Genomic DNA, 25,628 nt, shown 5'->3' on the forward strand with positions numbered 1-25,628 from the left:
TGGGGTCAGCCGCACCAGCGCTGCAAAATTCACGGAGGTCATGGAAGCCGTGACCTCTGTGAATAATTCTCAGACATAGTTATGATGTCTTTTGTACAAAGTATGTCTTGTGAGGTATAATTGAAAAAATCTTGATCTCTTGAGCATTAATACCCAGTTGAATTGTATGTGCTAGCACTATATGTGAAGTTATGAAGTTTTGCTGTGTGTGTGTGTGACTGAAATATGTAGTGAGGTTGGGAGATGCCAACAGCTGGACTTTCAGTAAGGACAACCCTCACTGGCCAGACGGGCGTTGATGGCCCATCAAGAAGAATCCACTATCCCAGAGACTCCTCAGGGAGGGCCTGTACACAGTCCTCACTGCCTGACCCCATGTCACAGGAAGAAAGTATAAAAGAGGGACAGTGGCATCATCACTTGGCCTCTCTCCTCCCCCATCACAACTCCTGGAAGATCCTCTGGAAGTCAAAGACTATGGCTAGAGTTCAAGGCTTTTAGTGACAATAAACTTCCACCCTCCATGAACGGCAGCGACTGTGTCGGCAGGAGGACGCTGTTCACACCGGAGCTTGTCGGTAAAACTTTTGTTGTGTAGGGGTGAGGTGGGTTTTTTTTTGTTTTTTTTTAACACCCTTGAACGACAAAAGTTTTGCCAACAAAGTGCCAGTAGACAAACCCAAAGACTTTGAATGAGGGTGATTAGTCCCAAGCTGGGAAAAGAATCCAGCCTGTGTATTGAGAAGTGTTAGCTGCCTGTAACATCTATTTTCAGAGTAGCAGCCGTGCTATGAGAGGGACATACTGCTTGACTCAAATTGTGCTTTGTAGAATTTATCTTGCAAATTTTTTATTTCTGTGTTACTACCTCTGATCTCTGTGCCTGCTACTTATAATCTCTTAACATTTATTTTACTGTAATTAATAAATCTGTCTTGGTTGGGGTATGATGTTGCACTCTAAATGTTTTATGGAAATACCCTAATAAGTGAATATAATGTCATGGGAATACGCTTTATGCAAAAGGTCTCTTGTAAAATATCATTACAAAGTTTTATAATCTGAGTGTGGTCATCCTATTTGTATGCATGTATCATTCCTGTATCTGAAGCTAGAAATATCAAGTATAATTCTGAGGTACTATTATAATTATGCAAAAAGAAAAGGAGTACTTGTGGCACCTTAGAGACTAACAAATTTATTAGAGCATAAGCTTTCGTGAGCTACAGCTCACTTCATCGGATGCATTTGGTGGAAAAAACAGAGGAGCGATTTATATACACACACACACAGAGAACATGAAACAATGGGTTTATCATACACACTGTAAGGAGAGTGATCACTTAAGATAAGCCATCACCAACAGCAGGGGGGGGAAAGGAGGAAAACCTTTCATGGTGACAAGCAGGTAGGCTAATTCCAGCAGTTAACAAGAATATCAGAGGAACAGTGGGGGGTGGGGTGGGAGGGAGAAATACCATGGGGAAATAGTTTTACTTTGTGTAATGACTCATCCATTCCCAGTCTCTATTCAAGCCTAAGTTAATTGTATCCAGTCTGCAAATTAATTCCAATTCAGCAGTCTCTCGTTGGAGTCTGTTTTTGAAGCTTTTTTGTTGAAGTATAGCCACTCTTAAAAAACTACAGCATTTGCTCAAGAAACTCCCTGAAAAAGCACAAGAACAAATCCGCACAGACACACCCCTGGAGCCCCGACCTGGAGTATTCTATCTGCTACCCAAGATCCATAAACCTGGAAATCCTGGACGCCCCATCATCTCAGGCATTGGCACCCTGACAGCAGGATTGTCTGGCTATGCAGACTCCCTACTCAGGCCCTTCGTTACCAGCACTCCCAGCTATCTTCGAGACACCACCGATTTCCTGAGGAAACTACAGTCCATTGGTGATCTTCCTAAAAACACCATCCTAGCCACTATGGATGTAGAAGCCTCTACACCAACATTCCACACAAAGATGGACTACAAGCCGTCAGGAACAGTATCCCCGATACTGTCACGGCTAACCTGGTGGCAGAACTTTGTGACTTTGTCCTGACCCATAACTATTTCACATTTGGTGACAATGTATACCTTCAAATCAGCGGCACTGCGATGGGTACCCGCATGGCCCCACAGTATGCCAACATTTTTATGGCTGACTTAGAACAACGCTTCCTCAGCTCTCGTCCCCTAATGCCCCTACTCTACTTGCGCTACATTGATGACATCTTCATCATCTGGACCCATGGAAAAGAAGCTCTTGAGGAATTCCACCATGATTTCAACAATTTCCATCCCACCATCAACCTCAGCCTGGACCAGTCCACACAAGAGATCCACTTCCTGGACACTACGGTGCTAATAAGCGATGGTCACATAAACACCACCCTATATCAGAAACCTACTGACCGCTATTCCTACCTACATGCCTCTAGCTTTCATCCAGATCATACCACTCGATCCATTGTCTACAGCCAAGCGCTACGATATAACCGCATTTGCTCCAACCCCTCAGACAGAGACAAACACCTACAAGATCTCTATCATGCATTCCTACAACTACAATACCCACCTGCTGAAGTGAAGAAACAGATTGACAGAGCCAGAAGAGTACCCAGAAGTCACCTACTACAGGACAGGCCCAACAAAGAAAACAACAGAACGCCACTAGCCATCACCTTCAGCCCCCAACTAAAACCTCTCCAACGCATCATCAAGGATCTACAACCTATCCTGAAGGACGAGCCATCGCTCTCTCAGATCTTGGGAGACAGACCAGTCCTTGCTTACAGACAGCCCCCCAATCTGAAGCAAATACTCACCAGCAACCACACACCACACAACAGAACCACTAACCCAGGAACCTATCCTTGCAACAAAGCCCGTTGCCAACTCTGTCCACATATCTATTCAGGGGATACCATCATAGGGCCTAATCACATCAGCCACACTATCAGAGGCTCGTTCACCTGCGCATCTACCAATGTGATCTATGCCATCATGTGCCAGCAATGCCCCTCTGCCATGTACATTGGCCAAACTGGACAGTCTCTACGTAAAAGAATGAATGGACACAAATCAGACGTCAAGAATTATAACATTCAAAAACCAGTTGGAGAACACTTCAATCTCTCTGGTCACTCGATCACAGACCTAAGAGTGGCTATACTTCAACAAAAAAGCTTCAAAAACAGACTCCAACGAGAGACTGCTGAATTGGAATTAATTTGCAAACTGGATACAATTAACTTAGGCTTGAATAGAGACTGGGAATGGATGAGTCATTACACAAAGTAAAACTATTTCCCCATGGTATTTCTCCCTCCCCCCCCACCCCCCACTGTTCCTCTGATATTCTTGTTAACTGCTGGAATTAGCCTACCTGCTTGTCACCATGAAAGGTTTTCCTCCTTTCCCCCCCCTGCTGTTGGTGATGGCTTATCTTAAGTGATCACTCTCCTTACAGTGTGTATGATAAACCCATTGTTTCATGTTCTCTGTGTGTGTGTGTGTATATAAATCGCTCCTCTGTTTTTTCCACCAAATGCATCCGATGAAGTGAGCTGTAGCTCACGGAAGCTTATGCTCTAATAAATTTGTTAGTCTCTAAGGTGCCATAAGTACTCCTTTTCTTTTTGCGAATACAGACTAACACGCCTGCTACTCTGAAACCTGTGATTATAATTATGCAAAGTGGGGGCCATTAATGGTGGCTTGGAATCTTGATGGCTTCCATCGACTAGGACAATTGACTGTAGATGGCTCTGTTTACCTACAAGCCTCCACTGCATACCTGCTGCAGGCCAGTCCTGAAAGAATGGAGGGGGGCTCACAGGACATGTGAACATGTCACATGATACTCAAAAAGAAAAGGAGTACTTGTGGCACCTTAGAGACGAACAAATTTATTTCAGCATAAGCTTTCGTGAGCTACAGCTCACTTAATCGGTGATGCATCTGATGAAGTGAGCTGTAGCTCACGAAAGCTTATGCTGAAATAAATTTGTTCGTCTCTAACGTGCCACAGGTACTCCTTTTCTTTTTGTGAATACAGACTAACACAGCTGCTACTCAAACCTGTCACATGATACTGGAACCCAACTTTCACCTGGCGCTTTTCCATTTAGAAGGAGGGGTGGGAAGATGGAGAGAAACAAAGGATTCCCGCCTTGTGCCAAAGCTATAAAAGGGGGTGGAACAGAGCAAAGATGGCTGCCAGTCATGAGAAATCCCCTAGTTACCACCTGAAGTTGAACTAACAAGAACTGTACAGGGGAAAGGATTGGGCCCAGACTAGGAAGGAGTCCAGTCTGTGAAAGAAGCTTATCAGAACTTCTCTGAGGATGAGATTTTTATCTGTAATCAGTTTTTTAATGTATTAGGTTTTGATTGCGTGTTTTGTTTTATTTTGCTTGGTAACTGCCTTTGTTCTGTCTGTTATTACTTGAAACCACTTAAATCCTACTTTTTATACTCAATTAATAACCCCGAGTAAGTGATTGCTCCCCCAGGTATTAAACAGTGGTGCATATCTCTCTATCAGTGTTATAGAGGGTTGAGAATTTATGAGTTTACCCTGTATTAAGCTTTATACAGAGTAAAACGGATTTATTTGGGGTTTGGATCCCACTGAGAGCTGGGTGTCTCAGTGCTGGAGAGAGGTAACTTGCTAAGCAGTTTCTGGTTAAAGACGGGGTCAGAAGTAAATTCAGCGCGTCAGGTGACAGTCCTAAGGGGGTCTCTGTGTCCGAACCCGTCACACACGGACTCTCAGCCCAGCTTACAAGGGCTGGTGCCTGTCCACTTTCCTTTGATAACGTGGCGAACTACTTAATGAGTTTGTGCTGTCCAAGGGATTCTTGGGCAGTAAGATGGTATGTCGGTGGGGTGCAAGGCGGGAGCTGGAGTGATTGTCTGGTGCCTCTCTCCGTAAGCTCACGAGTAGCTCCGGGATCATTCATGCAGAGGCTGAGTGACCACAGCACCTGGAGGGGTTTGCTGCCTGTCACTGGCATAGCAGTGTGACAGAGCTCAGGCTGCGGAGTTAAGTGGGCACAGTGATCTCACAGTTGCAGTTTGTACCCTGGGGACCAGGGCGCTCTAGCTGTTGCCTTTATCCCCGCCTCTGGGGTCTGCATGGCCCTTCTGCACGAGCCCCAGCCAGCACTCTTAACAAAAAACAACCCCAAAAAAGCACTTAGCTCACACCTCCCTTCACACATTCCTGTGCCTCTATTGGGAGGCCCGCTCCATAGATTGAGAATCCACGGAGTAGCCACTTGCAATGGTCCCTTCTGCCTAAGACTCTATGAATTGCAGAGTGACACAATCTAATGCTACTTTGCATAGCGTGTGTAATATGCACATTATCCCCTGCAGGCAAAATCGTATAGGCTGGTGGCTTTCAACAGGTTTTCATTGGCAGACCCCTAAAAATTTCAAATGGAGGTGGGGAGCCCTTTGGAAATCTTAAACATAGTCCGTGGCTCCCCAAGGGTCCATGGACCTCAGGTTGAACACCACTGGTATGGTCAATAGCTTGACCGCACTTTGGTTCATTATTCGTTATGAAATATGCTCAAGAGACAAAATAACCAGTGTCAGTCAGGTTTATTAATACGCTACATAGGAGAGGTTCTAAACAATGCCAGTCGCCGAAGAGCCGACCTGTGCAATCTCTTTACAGTCGCCCGATGCAGAAGATTTGGTCCCCTGGTCTCGGTGATACAATTTTACAAGTTGTAAATTTCTTCCCACGTCACTGGAACCAACCCTTCAGTTTGTCCCAGTTCTCTAACCTGTTCTGTTCCTCCCTTATCTCCGGGTTGGGACTGGCCTTCCAGGGCCTGCACCGTGAAGCTCCTGCCCAGCCTGTACTAAGGTGTGGAACAACAGTATCTTGCTTTTGACACGTTTCCTATTGGCTTCTGCCAAATCCCTATTTCAGTAAACGCAAGGAGTTCTGGGGTACTTGGCATAAAGGAACAGGGCTCTGGTCCAGGCCAGCTTAGCCTACAGCACGGTTACGGTATCTGTGCTTCATGCTAGTGGTGGGTTTCAGAGTAGCAGCCGTGTTAGTCTGTATTCGCAAAAAGAACAGGGGGACTTGCGGCACCTTAGAGACTAACAAATTTATTTGAACATAAGCTTTCGTGAGCTACAGCTCACTTCGTCGGATGCATTTGCTAGTGCTAGTGGTGCTTAATGTTTACTAACGTAAAGAAAGGGTGCAGCTAAGGCACGCTATTAACATGATACAGGCTGGCTAGCATATAAATATATATTCATCAACACTGGCCCATCATGTATGTGTTCTGTAGCCCATTGTGGCACTGGCAAATGACTTAATCTGCATTCAGGATTATAGCATCCACCCCACTCCCAGGCCCTTTTTGTACAGCCGGGGCAGACTGTAGGTCCGGCGGGTCAAATATTTCTGCACGAGCTGTTTTATTGTGGGAGGAAATGGAGACAACTGGGGCTCCTGAGAACAGTCGGCCGTAAGCTGCTCATAAACTCCGGATGGTTTTCACAGCCCCAGAGAAGGTGAGAAATCAGTCAGGATTTTGACTTTGTTTTTTTTTCTGGGGGTTCCACTTCACTGTTTGTGGGTTGTGGGGTTGGTTATTTTTTCCTGTATGGACCATGAGATTGTATCGCCCTGCCCATCCCATGGGGAGTGGGGAGAGGCAGGAGGAATTTGGGGTGTCAGGGACAGGAGGGGGCTGGGGGTCAGTCCAGGGCAGAGGGGATGGGACAGGAAGGTTCTTCCCGCTTGATTGCTCTGGTGCCTAACGCACCTCGGCCCGATCCAGGGCACCACAGCAGCCGCTCCGACCCTACTCTCTTCTGCGCCCAATCAGCTGTGGAGGTGGTTGTGGAGCTGAGCCCCCTCTGTCATATGGGGAATTCTGGGATATTTTTATTCCACCCCCCCGAAACCCCTCCCTGCCGCCCTGCATCAGACCCATGGGCCCAGCCAGCCTGGTATCCTGGCACAGCTGCCCCAACCATGCTCTAGATCAGACCAGTGTGTTTCCGCTCTCAGAAATTGCTTTCCCAGGGCCATGTTGATAGAACAGAATCAAGTTGCCTCTTCGCTGAGCTAAAAAGCTCAATCTCCTTCAGTCCCTGCATGACACATGTTCATGGATTTTAAGGCCAAAGATGGACAGATTTAACAATACAAATAATAAATAACAAACACTTTAACAATACAAACAAATAACAAATAAAGAAGAGCAGTAGTGTTATCCCCGTTTCATAGATGGGAAACTGAGGCACAGGCAGGGCTGACTTGCTCGAGGTCACCCAGAAGCAAGAAAGACCAATGAGCCTAATTCAACCAAAAAGAAAAGGAGTACTTGTGGCACCACAAGTACTCCTTTTCTTTTTGCGAATACAGACTAACACGGCTGCTACTCTGAAACCTGTCATAATTCAACCAAGGAGACTCACGCCCTCCAACAGATTCCAAAGCTGGCTACAGGCCAACAAGGCCGAGCATTCGGGACAGTCACTGGGCAAGACACGAAGGACTCCCCAAAACAGTCCTGGTCCAGGACATGGGAACCCGGCCCAGGCTCTTCCTGGCTTGTAAGAGAGTCGGGAATCCCTGGTGCCGCTCCTGGCTGAAACAGCCACAGAGAGAAGGGACCGTCCCTTCCACCTCCCCACACAGGACAGCACTGCAGAAACCCGCCCTGCAGCCCTAGGCTGTAGTCAACTGTTGCCTTGTCTCAGACCCATCGCTCCTGAGCTTTGCTCCAAAGCCACCCACAGGCTCATCTGACTCAAGCCAACGTGTGGGACTTGGCCCAAGCAGGATTCAGGCCAGGACACGGAGCTGAAATTGTTTCATGGCACCGATGGATAGCCCCCCCCCGTCGAGTGTGGGATGCGGAGAGAGGTGCCAGGAGCCCATGGTTGGATTCCTTCCTCAACGGCAGTGGGGCAAATAGGGTGCTCCGGTCAAGTCTGCTGTGCCACTGTGATATGTATAGCCGCAAAGACACAGGAAGAGCCCATCCCCAGCCCTTCCACACAGCTGTGTCTCCTGAGTCCTCCGGCCTGGGGTCTGTACAGCAGAAGTCTCTGGTGCAGCGGGAGGAGAAGAGAGCCCCCTCTGCCCCCAGGTAACATGGGATGGATGTGGATCCTGGGGAAGTGACAGGGAGGGCGCCAGGGCCTCGGGCTGGGGGCAGGGCAGGGAGGAGTCACGTGGGGGGGTCACGTGCAGAGGTCACGTGCCCCCGCCCCTTTGAGTCACTCCCATGAGTGCAGCGTACCGGCAAGAAATTATTTCTACTTGCACCGTTGCTCAATGGACACACCCAGCGAGTAGCAATGGGGAACGGCTCCTCCGCCCCAGACCCCTGGCTAGAGCGGCTCCCCCAGAGTCAGTTTTCTCTCTGGTCCGTTTCGACACCATGCACTACTATGGGAACTGGTCAGACACCACAGACTCAAGCGCCAGCAATCAGCGGGTGACCCCCAGCTCGACCTGTCCTTCAGCGCACCCACTCACAGACACCCCACCCCCCCCGCCATTGCCCCGTGACAGGCAAGATCAACTCTGGGATGGGAGCAGCTGGCTGGCGCTGAACCCCGAGCAAGGCAGGCAGAGGAGAGCACTCGGGGATGTTCACAGCCCTGGAACAGCTGCCTTCGATTGAAGTTCACGTCCCGCACCGGCCAGTCAGGCCCATAGTCCAGGAGTGCCCCGGGATTCCTCGCTATTGCTGGACTCTCACATCCCAAGGGCCACGCATGGCGCTTTCTGCCATCTCTGGCTGGCTAGGAGACTCTGTCCGTCCTGGCGGGGGACGACCTGTGCTTCACGCCTTCGGCATCTCCCGGCTAGATGACAGCAGCGCGATGGGTCCGGGCAGGAAGTCCGGCACGCAGGGACTCCGACAAGGGCCAAATGCTGCAGTGCATCTCCTCAGCGGTGCAAGCCGCCACGAGCACATCCCACCTCTGCTCCGCTCTCTACGCTGGCTTCCTGCCAGATAGTGAGCAGTCATTATCTTCACAGCGCTTCATGGCCTAGGCCCAGCCTATCCAATAGCCCATGTAAAGCTCGGAGGAACAGACTCTGGTTGACAGCTCTGGACTGTGAAATTCTCAACCATAGGAGTAAAGCTGGTCTGTTCAGCAGCAAGAACCTTCTTCAAGCATGGTCCAAGACTGCGGAACTACCTGCCACAGGAGCCAAGGCTTATTAGAAACCTGACTGCTGACTGCTCCAAAGACTCTTGGGCCTGTCTTCTCCAGCATAAACATGTAGCAACAGGTCTATTTCTAGTAACCAAAAAGGACACCCTACCAAAACAAGAGCCTCCTGTGCACTCACTTCTCCATCCGGGGAGAGGCTGAGAGAACAAACAGCACGTGACAGATGTATAATCGCGGTGGGTCATGCCCGACCTGGCAGGCACTCAGCTATGCAGTGATGAGGGCGGTATAGGAACCTGTACACGATGCAAGACAAGAGGACAGCGGGCTGATCCTGTCCCAGGAGGAGAATGCAGCAGGGAATAGGATGGCTGATGAGGAAGGTGCAGTATGTGCGGGGGAGGGGGCTAAAAAGGGACAGCTAGAGAAGAGATTGCACCGGTGCCAGGTTGTGGTTAGTCTAGGCCATCTGATCTAGTGGTTAGAGTCAGGTCCAAGCCAGAGCCACAGGCCAAAGCTGCAACTAGGAATCCGCTAAGATTAAAAGCCAGATCCAAGCTAATAACCGGAGCCAGGGGTCAGAAGCCGGGCTGGAGCAGGGCGGGAGCAGGACAGGACCAAGGCAGGCAAAGGAGTGATCACAGCTGCGGGCATAAGCGTTGGGCAGCCAAGGACCTGCCACTGGGCTGACATGCAGAACCCTGGCCCCAGTCTGCCAATCCGCGGGCCGGCTGGTCCAGTGGTTCTGCTGCAGCCCAGCTGGGCTCATTCACCCATCTCGTGCCTGGGGCAGTGGCTGCAGCTGCCTCTCCATTCCCAGGAGGGGTGCTGTCGGGGGCGGGGGAGGGCACATCATGTCGGGGGCCCTGGTCTGAGGCCGCGGATGGAGCCTGATTCTCAGTGTGGGGGGTGAAGGCCCCTCGGTGATGCTGCTAGAGGATGAGGCGGGTCTCCCAGCTCTTGGCCAAGGTCAAGGGCACCCAGCGGAGGGGCATGGCCAGATGGTGGAGCCGGGGGAGCAGGGGTTGTTCTAGGTCCTCTGGGGCTTGGTTGCCGGGAGATGACAGAGCCCGGGTGGTGCTAGATCTTGCTCCTGGTGGCTCAAGCTCTGCCCCAGCCAATCCCTAGGGCTTGGCCCCAGCTGGCTGCTCATGGCCAGTGGGGCAGGCTTGTTCTGAGCTGGGGCTGGCTGAGATAGGACAAGAGATCTCTTTCTGCTCCTCCTCTATCTTCTCAGCCTTCCTCCAGGAGCGGGATCCAGCCGGGCCCTGGTGGAGATGGTAGAGAAATGCAACGGCCAGCAGGACGATGAAGAGGCAGGCAGCGCAGATGACAGCCAGGTGGACCCCAAGGCAGGAGGCCGGGGGACTCAGGAGTCCTACAACAGAGAGAGGGGATGGGGCTGCAATGCAGTGCAGGGGCCACGCCTGACAACAGCTGGGGCGAATGCTCAGAGAAAGGGGCGGGGGCCCAATCCCATTGGCTGAGCGGATTTACCATTGGGAGGAATAGACGGGGGGGAGGAATAGATGGTGGTCCCCCAACCCCATTTGGCTTCCTGCCCCCACTGTCTTTCAGGGTCCCCAGGGCTGAGCTGCCCCTGGGGGCTGAAAACCAGATCTCCCCTCCCTGACTCACCTGGGCTCAGCTGCAGGCTCAGTGGCCGGGTGATTGGTGCCCCCAGCACACGAGGGGTTAACACGAAGGTCAGCCTGGTGCTGTGGGTCACAGGCGGCACCGTGACCCAGCTGGTGATGTGGTATAGCCCCTGTTCATCCACCTGCTGCTCCGTGGCGCCCTCTGCTGTGACGTCCCTGCCCGCCTCATCCAGCCACTGCACCGTGGCCGCGGGGTACCCGCCCCATGTGTGGACGGTCAGCATGACCCCGGCACTGGAGAGGCTGAAGGTCAGCTGGGGCTCGCTGAACAGGGCTGGAGAGAAGAAACAAGGGGGGTGGATTTAGGGAGGGGGCTCAGAATTGGGCCCCATGGGCTGGGTCCTGCCCTGAGTTGTGAATCCAATGTGAATCCGGATTGAGTCCACTCTGGAGCAGAGCTCACACTGGGGTCACTGAAGGTGCACTCAGCAATTAGCAGCTGGGACATACAGGGCAGCCTCAGCGCAGAGAGATTCAAGCCAGGCTCTGAGGGCTCCAGCTCCAGCACATGGGATTAACCTGATACTACAGCGGTTCTCAAACTGTGGATCAGGACCCCAAAGTGGGTTGGGACCCTGTTTTAATGGGGTTGCCAGGGCTGACTTAGGCTTGCTGGGACCTGGGGCCAAAGCTGAAGCCCTGGGCGGCGGGGATCAGGTTATAGGCTCCTTGCCTGTGGCTGAAGCCCTTGGGCTTCGGTTTTGGCCCCCACACTCAGGGTAGTGGGGCTCGAGCGGGCTTAGGATTCGGTCCCCCCTCCTGGGGTTGTGTAGCAATTTTTGTTGTCAGAAGGGGGTCGCGGTGCAATGAAGTTTGAGAACCCCTGCGATAGTCAGATGCAGGAAATAACAGGTTAGCAACAAGCAGCAGGGAAGACAGCAGCCTACCTCATCAGCTGGGAAGATGTTTTAAAGATGGCAACGTCAGGTTGTCTCTGGGGCTTGAACCAATGAAGTGTGGGTCTAACCCCTTGAGCAGCAGCCGGCTGAGCTAAAGAACCAGCCGCAGTAACGCAACAATGGGAGTGTAGCTGAGACCTGGCCTGACATGAGACCTCATTCCTTGGAAGAAAGGATTAGGGAGGCAAATGACTCATCAGGCTGAAAACACAACATTTATGCTAAATAAGATAAGTCAAGTGGTCAGTAGGCTAAAAAAAGAGAATGTCTGAGCCAGCTAAGATAAGAGGGAGAACACCCAGGAACCAATTTACTTTTAATCAGCTAACAAGGGGCAGGATACATTAGGAATGGAGAGAGAGGTAAAGAGGATGTCGAAAAGTGGACAGAGCATGTGGCTCAAAGACTGGTTTCTGCTAAGTAACCAAGCCAATTGTAAAGTCGGACGCAGTGTAGAGTAAATGTGATGCGATCTGTAAATGTGTATAACAAGAACAAGTTTCTTGGGGATTTTGGAGCCGAGACGAATCCCCTGCATTTGAAGCAGATCAGCTCAGCGTAGTGTTGCTGTGAGCCAGCTAAAAATACCTGAGCAACAAAATATGACGTGGAACTGAGTCCTCGGGAAGCCAGGTGTAAAGAGGTCTTGGCGGGAATTCCAACAGCGAGGAGGCTAATAAAGTGCCATGTAGCCTGCAACCACTAAAGAGGGACACAGAACCATGCAGCCTGCGGCCACTAGATGGGCACACGGTGCCACACAGGCTGCAGCTACTAGAGGGAGCCACGCAGGCTGCAGTCACTACATGGAACCACTCTGCATTAACCAGACCCATCCCGGGATGCAGCATCCCCAGCGCTCACCTCCCACTCTCAGCTCCCAGAGTTCAGACATCGTGCCTAGCTCCGAGGTGATGTGGCACTGATAGACGCCTTCGTCCTGCAAGTGGATGTCCCTCAGTGTCAGGGACGCATTCCCCCGGGCCAGCCCCTCTGGTTCCAGCTGGGTCCGGTTCCTATAAGCCTTGTCCTGTTTCTCCAGCTGGTCCCTCCCGTAATAGTAACTATGAACCACCAGGGCCTCTGCCCCCACCTGCTCCTTCTGCCAGGTGAGGATCAGATGCTGGAGGTTCATGCCGGGCTGGGACAGGAAGAGGCATCTCAGGGTGACATCCCCCCTGAAATGAGCTACCACGTCTGGTGCCGACTGCACTGCAGGGAGGAAAAAACACAGGGGTTAGTGAGATTTAGGGTGTGAAATCCTAGCCTCACCCAGCAGGGGGTGCTGTGGGCAGCCGGGTGGGACTGTCGGCCTTGTGGGAGCTCCTGGCTACTCCAGCCCCAGCCTGGCCGTGTGAGGGGCGCTGTGGGGAGGGGGGCAGGAATGCCGGCTGTGGGAGTAACTCACTCCAGCTGTGATGCACAAGGATTTGCCATTATCCCAGTACGGTGCCATGAGTGACATTCCCAGTTACCTTTTCCTATGAACAGAATGGGAAGGTATAGCCAATGGATGAGGCAAGCCTTCAGGGCTGTTGCAGACAGCAGGGAACGGTGCCTAGTGATTAATGGCTGGGACTCAGGAGTCCTGGGTTCGAATCCTTGTTCTGCCACACACCCTCTGTGCACCTCGGATGCAGCATGTCTGCCTCTGTGCCTCAGTTTCACCATCTGTAACAGGGGAACACCAAGGCATCCTGTGTCTCGGTCACCACCAGATTCCTGTCGGCCCACCCAGTGCACGAGATTTCAATTCATCCCCCCAGCGGGAATGTTCCCAGTGTTATTCCTGTCAGATTGTTTCACACCAGGGGCAAAATTTTGTAAAAGGCCTCATTTGTAAAGTCATTTTAATGCAGAAAACTGATTAGGGAATTTACAGGGGTCGTGGAATCAGGCCTGGGTCTTCAAACAGCCCCTTAACCAGTACAGAGATTCCCTCTCTCACGTCCCCCCAGCCCCACTGACTCAGGGCCTCCAGGACTAGGTCTTCTGCCCCGACACCCCCCCATTTCCTGCCATGAGCTCCTCGAGCAAGACCCCTTAGACTGGATGCCTGGAGAGCTGTCAGGAAGTGATGTGGAAGGGGAGGTTCTGCTGGGAATCGGGGCAACCTCTTCAAACCACCGCAGCGGTTATTACTCAGCTGGAATCCAACATCTCCAGAGCTCGGCCCAGGGGCACGGTGGCCCCAAAAGGCCATGCTCGGCTGAGACTCACCTCGGCTCCCGGTGGGGTTGGAAGGACTGACCCGGACCAGAGCCCCAGGCTGGAATGGGGCTGAGCTCCAGGGAGCTTTTCCCAGGCACATGGGACCATGGGGTCTTTTATGGGTTGTCAGGTTACCTCCGCACGGGGCTTGCTCAGAAGCAGCTGGCTGGGCACTTGGCGCTGTGGCAATTCCTCCGGCTGCAGCCTCCAGAGAAGAAGCAGAGCGTGGGCGCTGGGCCGGGGAGGCCGTCTGGGCGTAGCCCCGGTAGCCAGGGGACTGTGTAGCCGGGAGGGAGAGAAACGTGGCTCATGGAGGGGGAAGGCAGGTGCAGTTACCTCGAACTGCGATGCTCCCTTCCCAGGGGCTGATTCTTCTCCCCGGCCGACATCCCCTTTGTTACCAGCTCTCGCCCCGCGCCAAGGCCCGATGTTTCGCTGCATAATTGTAACCATGGTTACCTGGGCACCAGCTGGCTTCCTCGGGCTGAGAGCTAAAGTCAATATTGGCCCATCTGTCGCTGCTCTTCAGACTTCCAGGCTCCCCTGTGTGGCAAGGCAGCCCTGCTGGGGAAACTGAGACAGGAGCCCCCCCTTTAAAGACAAAGAGATACGGTGACTCAGGGACAGCTCCCTACATCCAGTCTACAGAGCTCTGCTCTGCAAGACATAACCCTAAACCAGTGAGTCAATTGCACATTAAGGGCCAGATTCGGCAGTTGGAAATGCAAAGCAGCTATAAACCCAGCTGTATCCGGCCGGGGGGCTCTAGTGGCTTTCTGCTGTGCTGGGGCACTGGGGAACAGCCCTTTAAATGTTTACGTTTAAAAAACAGTTTGAACTTAATCCTGCCGATCTTCAAATCAGTCAACATGTCGCCCGGGGGCAACCTCAGGCTTGGTGGAATTTTTTAATAATGAAAAGAAAAAAAACCCTAGGAAATTCCCAGACAAAGAACTACGTGAAGGTTGGGAGCACAGCTCAGTGCCTGAAGGGTTAAAACACCCAACTCTTCACAGATCAGTGCACAGAGGGGCACATCTGGAGGATGGGCCCCGTGGTGATGAACCCCAGCTGGGGAGAGGATTATAATGCAAGGAAGGTGGGATGGCAAAGGGGCTCTGTGGTCGCAGGCTGGGATTAGAGCGCAGGGAAGGCGTTGGCTCTGGATTTGAGTGTATACATGTTGGTGGAGATTTACTGGGGGATTTCTGACCGCAAAAGGAGGGGGGAGACTCGAGAGGTCATGGGGAGAAGGGCTGAGGGTGGATGGGTGGGAGGAAGTCCAGGGAAGTAGCAGCAAAAGGTCTGGTGGACTGAATTCTGGTGGCTGGCCTTAGGGTCCCCAGACTGGAACCCAGTGCAGCCAGTGGGTTCCCCTGCCAGCCACAGGGGAGATGGTGCGAAACTGGAGAAAGGCCAGAACCATGGGGCCTAGACTCAGGGCTGAAGATCTTTTTCTAAGGCCACAGGGACTAAAAGGGGTGGGATGAAATCATGACCTGACTGGGGGCTGGGTCACAAAAAGAGCTGGACACGTGTGGATGCCGGGTTGGAACTGGCTGCTTGCCACACCCAGGTGATCCACACCACAGAGGAAGGGGGAAAAACCTTCCCGTCCCGGCCAGTCTACCCCCGGGGGTAATTTGTTCCAGACCCTGAATGCTAACAATGCAGCTGGGCAAGCTGCCCACCTGCAGAAATACACCGGAGGCTTCCTACAGGGACTGGTCCAGGAGCTGCTGGGTGGGAAGCAGAGTTGAGTGTGATAGTTAGTGTTTCTCAAATGCAGACACCAGGGGTATTTCTTGCGGCCACAGCCTCCTGGGCTATGATGGGGGGAGGGCAAATTAGTTCTCCCTCCCCATCCCTGTTGCTCCTGGATGCACCGCCTTGGTGTTGGTTGCTGTGGTCACCAGCAGGAATTAAAGGCCCTGCCCCCCCTCTGGAGTCACCTGGGGCACAACACCACGCAAGCAAGCAACCAGCGAGTTCCCCACTTTCCCTAGGGTGGTGGGGCTCAGGTTTCGGGCTTCAGCCCTGGGGTGGCGGCATGGCAGGCTCTGGACACGGGGCTTTGGGCTCTGGCAGCAGGGCTTCAGGCTCCAGCCCCCACTGCCTCTCCCAGTCCCCCACCCCATCTCCCTTGACCCCCACTGCCTCCCCCGACCCTCCCTCCAGGGCTTAATTTGTCATACGTGTATGTTCATTAAGATCACTTTTCACAGCAGACTTACTAGTGTAAGCAGAAAGAAAAGGAGTACTTGTGGCACCTTAGAGACTAACAAATTTATTAGAGCATAAGCTTTTGTGAGCTACAGCTCACTTCATCGGATGCATTTAATGCATCCGATGAAGTGAGCTGTAGCTCACGAAAGCTTATGCTCTAATAAATTTGTAATGCATCCGATGAAGTGAGCTGTAGCTCACAAAAGCTTATGCTCTAATAAATTTGTTAGTCTCTAAGGTGCCACAAGTACTCCTTTTCTTTTTGCGAATACAGACTAACACGGCTGCTACTCTGAAACCTGTCATTATGCAAGGCTAGTGTAAGCAGAGTCAGGACGAGCTCTACCCTGACATCTGGTGGCGAGTCATGGCGGGTTGTGGAAAAGAACTTCAGGGGCTGATCTCATTTGCATAGGCCCCCCCACCCTGCCTATACGGTCACTTTGGCTGCTGTAGGAGCCCCAGTTTCTCTGTTATTGGGGCAGGAATAAACGGTTATTATTTTGATTATATTATTATATTATTCCGATGAAGTGAGCTGTAGCTCACGAAAGCTTATGCTCTAATAAATTTGTTAGTCTCTAAGGTGCCACAAGTACTCCTTTTCTTTTTGCGAATATAGACTAACACGGCTGCTACTCTGAAACCTGTATTCTGATTATGTGAATCAAGGACAGTGGAACTGTACTCGGCCTTTTGTTATGATGGAGGGACTCACCATCAACGTGCAGCACTCGCTAGGCAAGGATCATGGGTTCCAAAGCCCAGTGAATGGAGAGAGGCTGGGGGAGGTGTTAATACTTGGTGGTCTGGGCACCCTGGGGGGAGCCTTACATGCTAATTGCACTTTTTCCTCTCTCCCCTGTGGAATATCAGAGATAATTTTGATTCCTTTAGGAGTCTAGTTACAGGCTGCTGAGCTGAGTTCACTTTGGGTTAATGGTGCCCCAGGCCTGAGGCTCCCTTACTACATGTTTCTTGTTTGCAGCTGCCACCTGGCTGGTGATTCTGTCAGCTCTCTCTGTCCCTGGGGGGGTGAGTTTGTGACCTCTGTCCTGATCCTTCTCCACCATTTTCAGCTCCTCCAGGGCCTGCAGCACCCGCCTGACCATGCTCTTGGAGCCCCGGCTGAAGTGGCTGGGTATGATGCCATTGCGGCCCCCCGTATTGTACGGGGCCAACTCCTTGTGCTTGGCCAGCTTGACCGTATCGAACCAGTCAGGACCTTCAGCTTTCCTGACTTCTTGAGGAAAGCAGCCAGGGCCCTGACAAACTCCTGCTGCTGGTTAACATCTTTCACCGTGACACCAGGCATCTCGCTTAACATCTTTCACCATGACACCAGGCATCTCACGGCTGGCTCTGCGCTGCCGGGCTCGGAAAGCTACAAGTTGAACTCACAAAAGAGCTAAACTTACTAAGAGCTGAAATCACTGTGTTGGGGGGGGGGGGGACTGAAGATATATGGTTTCAGAGTAGCAGCCGTGTTAGTCTGTATTCGCAAAAAGAAAAGGAGGACTTGTGGCACCTTAGAGACTAACAAATTTATCTGAGCATAAGTTTTCATGAGCTACATCCGATGAAGTGAGCTGTAGCTCACGAAAGCTTATGCTCAAATAAATTGGTTATTCTCTAAGGTGCCACAAGTGCTCCTTTTCTTATTGTTTCTCTCTGTTATTAAAAGGCTTTTTGCTACACTCAGACTATGTGCTTGCGAAAGGGGAAGTATTGCCTCTTGGAGGCGCCCAGCGGGGGTGGTATATATTTGTCCCAGGTCACTGAGTGGGGGCTCGACCCGGTTTTGCATTGTGTTATTGGAATGGAACCCCTAGATACTGAACCCGGCCCTTGTTGCTGCCAACTCTGACGGGCAGAAGGGTTACATTAGCTAGCAATAAAATAGTTACAGTGATTTGGATCAGGCAGCGACTCGGGCCTGGCTTGCCTGGTACCCAGGCTGTGGGGTTTGCTAGACCAGATCAGACCCCAGGGCCCATCTGGTCCCTCCCCCATTCCCCCAGCTGCCCTGGATCAGACCCGGGGCCCATCCAGCCTGGGACCCGTTGCAATGGCATGAGGTCCGATTGACACCAGCTGAGGGCTGCCCGGCCGCGCTGAGTCACTCGGGTGGGGCAAGGACAGGTGGGGGTGGGGGGGGGCGGTTCTAATTAGCTGACAGCTGATGAATGGCAGAGTGTAGGGGGGGGAGGAGCTGCGAGGGGGGGCTACATTGTTACCCAGCCCTGGGCTGACTTTTCCAGCTCCAGAGCCCCCCAGCCCTGGTATCCTCCCCCCTCCCCTGCCATCTCCCTGTCCCCTTCCTTCTCTCCCAGCCCCAGGATCAGGGAATAAACTTCCCACCCCTCCAGGAGGGGCCGGGCTGGGGGAGCGGAGGGGGAGGTCCAACCCGACGTCAAGGGGTTAATTCCCCTATCTGCGCCAGAGGCTCCCTGCAGACAGCGAGCCGAGCCGGGGCTGATGCCTGGTCTGGGGGTGGGGCTGCGCTGTCCAAACCGAGATCTGCTGGGACCCACCTCCCCCCTGCATTTCACACCTGCTCTGCTCTGCTCCGATGTTATTTTAATAGATTCCAAGGACAGCAGGGACCATTGTGCTCCTCCAGTCTGACCTCCTGCATCACACAGGCCAGAGAACTGCCTGAACTATTTGCCGGAGCAGACGATTAGAAAAACACCCAGTCTTGGTGTTTTGGTTCAATTCAGAAAGGAAGGGCTCCACCTAAACCACATGTAAAAAAGAGGTTTCAGAGCAGTTTTAAAGTGCACTGTTTAAGGTGCACAGTGTAGACATAAAAAGAAAAGGAGTACTTGTGGCACCTTAGAGACTAACAAATTTATTAGAGCATAAGCTTTCGTGAGCTACAGCTCACTTCATCGGATGCATTTGGTGGAAAAAACAGAGGAGAGATTTATATACACACACACAGAGAACATGAAACAATGGGTTTATCATACACACTGTAAGGAGAGTGATCACTTAAGATAAGCCATCACCAGCAGCGGGGCCGGGGGGGGGGGGGGGGGGGGAAAGGAGGAAAACCTTTCATGGTGACAAGCAAGGTAGGCTAATTCCAGCAGTTAACAAGAATATCAGAGGAACAGTGGGGGGTGGGGTGGGAGGGAGAAATACCATGGGGAAATAGTTTTACTTTGTGTAATGACTCATCCATTCCCAGTCTCTATTCAAGCCTAAGTTAATTGTATCCAGTTTGCAAATTAATTCCAATTCAGCAGTCTCTCGTTGGATTCTGTTTTTGAAGCTTTTTTGTTGAAGTATAGCCACTCTTAGGTCTGTGATCGAGTGACCAGAGAGATTGAAGTGTTCTCCAACTGGTTTTTGAATGTTATAATTCTTGACGTCTGATTTGTGTCCATTCATTCTTTTACGTAGAGACTGTCCAGTTTGGCCAATGTACATGGCAGAGGGGCATTGCTGGCACATGATGGCATATATCACATTGGTAGATGCGCAGGTGAAGGAGCCTCTGATAGTGTGGCTGATGTGATTAGGCCCTATGATGGTATCCCCTGAATAGATATGTGGACAGAGTTGGCAACGGGCTTTGTTGCAAGGATAGGTTCCTGGGTTAGTGGTTCTGTTGTGTGGTGTGTGGTTGCTGGTGAGTATTTGCTTCAGATTGGGGGGCTGTCTGTAAGCAAGGACTGGTCTGTCTCCCAAGATCTGAGAGAGCGATGGCTCGTCCTTCAGGATAGGTTGTAGATCCTTGATGATGCGTTGGAGAGGTTTTAGTTGGGGGCTGAAGGTGATGGCTAGTGGTGTTCTGTTGTTTTCTTTGTTGGGCCTGTCCTGTAGTAGGTGACTTCTGGGTACTCTTCTGGCTCTGTCAATCTGTTTCTTCACTTCAGCAGGTGGGTATTGTAGTTGTAGGAATGCATGATAGAGATCTTGTAGGTGTTTGTCTCTGTCTGAGGGGTTGGAGCAAATGCGGTTATATCGTAGCGCTTGGCTGTAGACAATGGATCGAGCGGTATGATCTGGATGAAAGCTAGAGGCATGTAGGTAGCAATAGCAGTCAGTAGGTTTCCGATATAGGGTGGTGTTTATGTGACCATCGCTTATTAGCACCGTAGTGTCCAGGAAGTGGATCTCTTGTGTGGACTGGTCCAGGCTGAGGTTGATGGTGGGATGGAAATTGTTGAAATCATGGTGGAATTCCTCAAGAGCTTCTTTTCCATGGGTCCAGATGATGAAGATGTCATCAATGTAGCGCAAGTAGAGTAGGGGCATTAGGGGACAAGAGCTGAGGAAGCGTTGTTCTAAGTCAGCCATAAAAATGTTGGCATACTGTGGGGCCATGCGGGTACCCATCGCAGTGCCGCTGATTTGAAGGTATACATTGTCACCAAATGTGAAATAGTTATGGGTCAGGACAAAGTCACAAAGTTTTGCCACCAGGTTAGCCGTGACAGTATCGGGGATACTGTTCCTGACGGCTTGTAGTCCATCTTTGTGTGGGATGTTGGTGTAGAGGGCTTCTACATCCATAGTGGCTAGGATGGTGTTTTTAGGAAGATCACCAATGGACTGTAGTTTCCTCAGGAAATCGGTGGTGTCTCGAAGATAGCTGGGAGTGCTGGTAACGAAGGGCCTGAGGAGGGAGTCTACATAGCCAGACAATCCTGCTGTCAGGGTGCCAATGCCTGAGATGATGGGGCGTCCAGGATTTCCAGGTTTATGGATCATACCACTCGATCCATTGTCTACAGCCAAGCGCTACGATATAACCGCATTTGCTCCAACCCCTCAGACAGAGACAAACACCTACAAGATCTCTATCATGCATTCCTACAACTACAATACCCACCTGCTGAAGTGAAGAAACAGATTGACAGAGCCAGAAGAGTACCCAGAAGTCACCTACTACAGGACAGGCCCAACAAAGAAAACAACAGAACACCACTAGCCATCACCTTCAGCCCCAAACTAAAACCTCTCCAACGCATCATCAAGGATCTACAACCTATCCTGAAGGACGAGCCATCGCTCTCTCAGATCTTGGGAGACAGACCAGTCCTTGCTTACAGACAGCCCCCCAATCTGAAGCAAATACTCACCAGCAACCACACACCACACAACAGAACCACTAACCCAGGAACCTATCCTTGCAACAAAGCCCGTTGCCAACTCTGTCCACATATCTATTCAGGGGATACCATCATAGGGCCTAATCACATCAGCCACACTATCAGAGGCTCGTTCACCTGCGCATCTACCAATGTGATCTATGCCATCATGTGCCAGCAATGCCCCTCTGCCATGTACATTGGCCAAACTGGACAGTCTCTACGTAAAAGAATGAATGGACACAAATCAGACGTCAAGAATTATAACATTCAAAAACCAGTTGGAGAACACTTCAATCTCTCTGGTCACTCGATCACAGACCTAAGAGTGGCTATACTTCAACAAAAAAGCTTCAAAAACAGACTCCAACGAGAGACTGCTGAATTGGAATTAATTTGCAAACTGGATACAATTAACTTAGGCTTGAATAGAGACTGGGAATGGATGAGTCATTACACAAAGTAAAACTATTTCCCCATGGTATTTCTCCCTCCCACCCCACCCCCCACTGTTCCTCTGATATTCTTGTTAACTGCTGGAATTAGCCTACCTGCTTGTCACCATGAAAGGTTTTCCTCCCCCTCCCCCCCCGCTGGTGATGGCTTATCTTAAGTGATCACTCTCCTTACAGTGTGTATGATAAACCCATTGTTTCATGTTCTCTGTGTGTGTATATAAATCTCTCCTCTGTTTTTTCCACCAAATGCATCCGATGAAGTGAGCTGTAGCTCACGAAAGCTTATGCTCTAATAAATTTGTGAGTCTCTAAGGTGCCACAAGTACTCCTTTTCTTTTTGCGAATACAGACTAACACGGCTGCTACTCTGAAAAGTGTAGACATAGCCTCAGAGCTGGGGGTGAAGCCAACAGGTGCTGAGGACCACACGGTTTGGATAGAGACATCCCTGAAGGGAGGATCTATTCATGGGGATTCGCTATATCCTAGGAAGGAAGAGAGGAGGGAAGATGATAATGTAGAGGTAGGATCTGATGAGAAACAGTCAAATGATAGAATCCCATTCATAGAATCATAGAATCATAGAATATCAGGGTTGGAAGGGACCCCAGAAGGTCATCTAGTCCAACCCCCTGCTCAAAGCAGGACCAAGTCCCAGTTAAATCATCCTAGCCAGGGCTTTGTCAAGCCTGACCTTAAAAACCTCTAAGGAAGGAGATTCTACCACCTCCCTAGGTAACGCATTCCAGTGTTTCACCACCCTCTTAGTGAAAAAGTTTTTCCTAATATCCAATCTAAACCTCCCCCATTGCAACTTGAGACCATTACTCCTCGTTCTGTCATCTGCTACCATTGAGAACAGTCTAGAGCCATCCTCTTTGAAACCCCCTTTCAGGTAGTTGAAAGCAGCTATCAAATCCCCCCTCATTCTTCTCTTCTGCAGACTAAACAATCCCAGCTCCCTCAGCCTCTCCTCATAAGTCATGTGCTCTAGACCCCTAATCATTTTTGTTGCCCTTCGCTGTACTCTTTCCAATTTATCCACATCCTTCTTGTAGTGTGGGGCCCAAAGCTGGACACAGTACTCCAGATGAGGCCTCACCAGTGTCGAATAGAGGGGAACGATCACGTCCCTCGATCTGCTCGCTATGCCCCTACTTATACATTCAATTACATCACGTAATGGCAGACAGCTGAAAAGGGACACATTTTTATAAGTGCTTAAATACATATCGTAGACGTCTAAATACTAAAATGGGTGAACCTGAGTGCCTGGTATTACATGAGGATATTGACACAATAGGTATCACAGAAACTTGATGGAATGATCATAATCAAAATGGTAATACCAGCGTACAAGATATTTAGGAATGACCAAGTAGGTCATTTCTTTCACATATAGTGCGGGGGCGGCACTATATGTGAAAGAAAGCACAGAGACAAATATAGTAAAAATCTTAAATGAACCAAACTGTACCATAGAATCTCTATGGATAGTAATCCCATGCTTGAATAATAAGAATTAGGGCTGTCAATTAATCGCAGTTAACTCACGCCATTCACTCAAAAGAATTAATCGTGATTACAAAAATTAATTGCAATTAATCACACTTATAACAATAGAATACCAGTGGAAATGTATTAAATATTTTTGGATGTTTTTCTATATTCTCAATATTGATTTCAATTACAACACAGAATGCAAAGTGCACAGGGCTCACTTTATATTATTATGTTTGATTACAATGCACTGTAAAAATGATAAACAAAAGAAATTGTATTTTTCAATTCATCTCATACAAGTACCGTAGTGCGATCTCTTTCTCGTGAAAGTGTAATTTACAAATGCAGATTTTTTTTGTTACATAACTGCACTCAAAAGCAAAACAGTGTAAAACTTTAGAGCCTACAAGTCCACTCAGTTCTACTTCTTATTCTGCCAATTGCTAAGACAAACAAGTTTGTTTACATTGCTGGGAGATACTGCTGCCTGCTTCTTATTTACAAAGTCACCTGAAAGTGAGAACAGATGTTTGCATGGCACTTTTATAGCTGTCGTTGCAAGATATGCCAGTTATGCTAAACATTGGTATGCCCCTTCATGCTTCGGTCACCATTGGGCACTGGACAATCAAGGTACTAAAGGAGCACTCAAGAAAGACAAAGCCATTGAGGAGAAACTAAATGAATTCTTTGCATCGGTCTTCACTGCAGAGGATGTGAGGGAGATTCCCTCACCTGAGCCATTCCATTTAAGTGTCAAACTTAAGGAAATGTCCTAGATTGAGGTGTCAGTAAAGGACGTCTTGGAACAAATTGATAAATTAAACAGTAATAAGTCACCAGGACCAGATGAGGAAGTATTCACCCAAGTTCTGAAGGAACTCAAATATGAACTTGCAGCATTACTAAGGCCTGGTCTACACTGAGGGGGAGATTGATCTAAGTTACGCAACTTCAGCTACGTGAGTAACCTAGCTGAAGTCAATGTACTTAGACCTACTCACCACGGTGTCTTCATTGCCGTGAGTCGACTGCTGCTGCTCCCCCGTCGACTCTTCCTGTACCCCTCGTGGCAGCAGAGTACAGGAGTCGACGGGAGAGCGCTCAGGGGTCGATTTATTGCATCTAGACTAGACGCTGCCCACCGATCCAGCAGGTAGTATAGACATCCCTGAGTGTGGTTTGTAACCTATCATTTAAATCAACTTCTGTACCAGATGATTGGAGGAGAACAAATGTTACGCTTATTTTTAGAAAAGGCTCCAGAGGTGATCCTGGCAATTACAGGCCAGTAAACCTAACTTCAGGTCGGGCAAATTGGTTGAAACTATAGTTAAGCCCCTTCGTTTTCAGTTTAAACGGATTTTTAAGGGAAAATTCCTAGGTTTTACAACTAGTATTATTCATTTTTTTCTGATTTTCACCCTACTTTTATATCATTCAAATATAGAAAAAATAACTTGTTTTATTAGGAAAACATAATCCATTGCATGAGAGAGATGTATTACTATTATACATTAGTTTGTGTGTATATGCAAAGCTGTTGAATGAAGTTGAATGAAGTATTAGTCTAGAACAGTGGTTCTCAACCGGGCGGTACAGCAACTCATCTAGATATTTGTCTAGTTTTACAACATTCTGTATGAAAAGCACTAGCAAAGTCAGTACAAAGTAAAATTTCATGCAGACAATGACTTATTTATACCGCTCTTTATGTTATATACTGAAATGTAAGTACAATATTTATATTCCAATCGATTTATTTTATAATGATATGGTAAAAATGAGAAAGTCAGCAACTTTTCAGTAATAATGTGTGGTGATACTTTTGTATTTTTATGTCTGAGTTTGCAAGCAAGTAGTTCTTAAGTGAGGTGAAACTTGGGGTATGCTAGACAAATCAGACTCCTGAAAAGGGTACAGTAGTCTGGAAAGGTTGAGAGCCACTGGTCTAGAAAGAAAAGGAGTACTTGTGGCACCTTAGAGACTAACAAATTTATTAGAGCATAAGCTTTCGTGAGCTACAGCTCACTTCATCGGATGCATTCAAATGCATCCGATGAAGTGAGCTGTAGCTCACGAAAGCTTATGCTCTAATAAATTTGTTAGTCTCTAAGGTGCCACAAGTACTCCTTTTCTTTTTGCGAATACAGACTAACACGGCTGCTACTCTGAAAACTGGTCTAGAAGATACACACAATAAAAAAACAGTCACGCACACAAGCTGTGAAGTGCATGAGCATCTGAACGTACTGATGAATCTCACCTCCTAAGGTCTCTTCCACCCCTAATATTCTATGATTCTCATGCCCACCCTGTAATGTACACATTTCAAGCTGTTAGCAGATAACGGTTTAAAGATCTGACACATTAAAATGGGAAGAAAACA

At 49.7% G+C, this 25,628-nt stretch overlaps 2 protein-coding genes across 3 annotated transcripts; both read right to left on the reverse strand.

The window, feature by feature from the left end:
- Positions 1-6,062: 6,062 nt before the first annotated feature.
- LOC119847605 (CD276 antigen-like) lies at positions 6,063-14,539 on the reverse strand. 2 transcript variants are annotated; one of them, XM_043501970.1, is made up of 6 exons: positions 14,083-14,539; positions 13,212-13,407; positions 12,601-12,948; positions 10,818-11,111; positions 7,433-10,557; positions 6,063-7,338 (listed from the first exon to the last, which is right to left on the reverse strand). In XM_043501970.1, exons 1-5 carry the CDS (start codon positions 14,398-14,400, stop codon positions 10,304-10,306), a joined length of 1,410 nt encoding a protein of 469 aa, XP_043357905.1. In that variant the 5' UTR covers positions 14,401-14,539; the 3' UTR covers positions 6,063-7,338; positions 7,433-10,303. The 2 variants fall into 2 exon arrangements, with proteins under 2 accessions (XP_043357905.1, XP_043357906.1); XM_043501971.1 differs by having other exon boundaries at positions 7,433-9,203; positions 14,083-14,533.
- A 2,560-nt stretch (positions 14,540-17,099) lies between these two features.
- Positions 17,100-17,566, reverse strand: LOC119847606 (40S ribosomal protein S19-like). The gene is given in 3 exon segments (XM_038382522.2): positions 17,100-17,392; positions 17,395-17,494; positions 17,529-17,566. Coding segments are annotated over 2 exon segments (387 nt in total). The 5' UTR covers positions 17,489-17,494; positions 17,529-17,566.
- Positions 17,567-25,628: the final 8,062 nt, after the last annotated feature.

Source organism: Dermochelys coriacea, chromosome 24 (genome assembly GCF_009764565.3).
Source record: "Dermochelys coriacea isolate rDerCor1 chromosome 24, rDerCor1.pri.v4, whole genome shotgun sequence".
In the NCBI taxonomy this organism is placed as follows: domain Eukaryota; kingdom Metazoa; phylum Chordata; order Testudines; family Dermochelyidae; genus Dermochelys; species Dermochelys coriacea.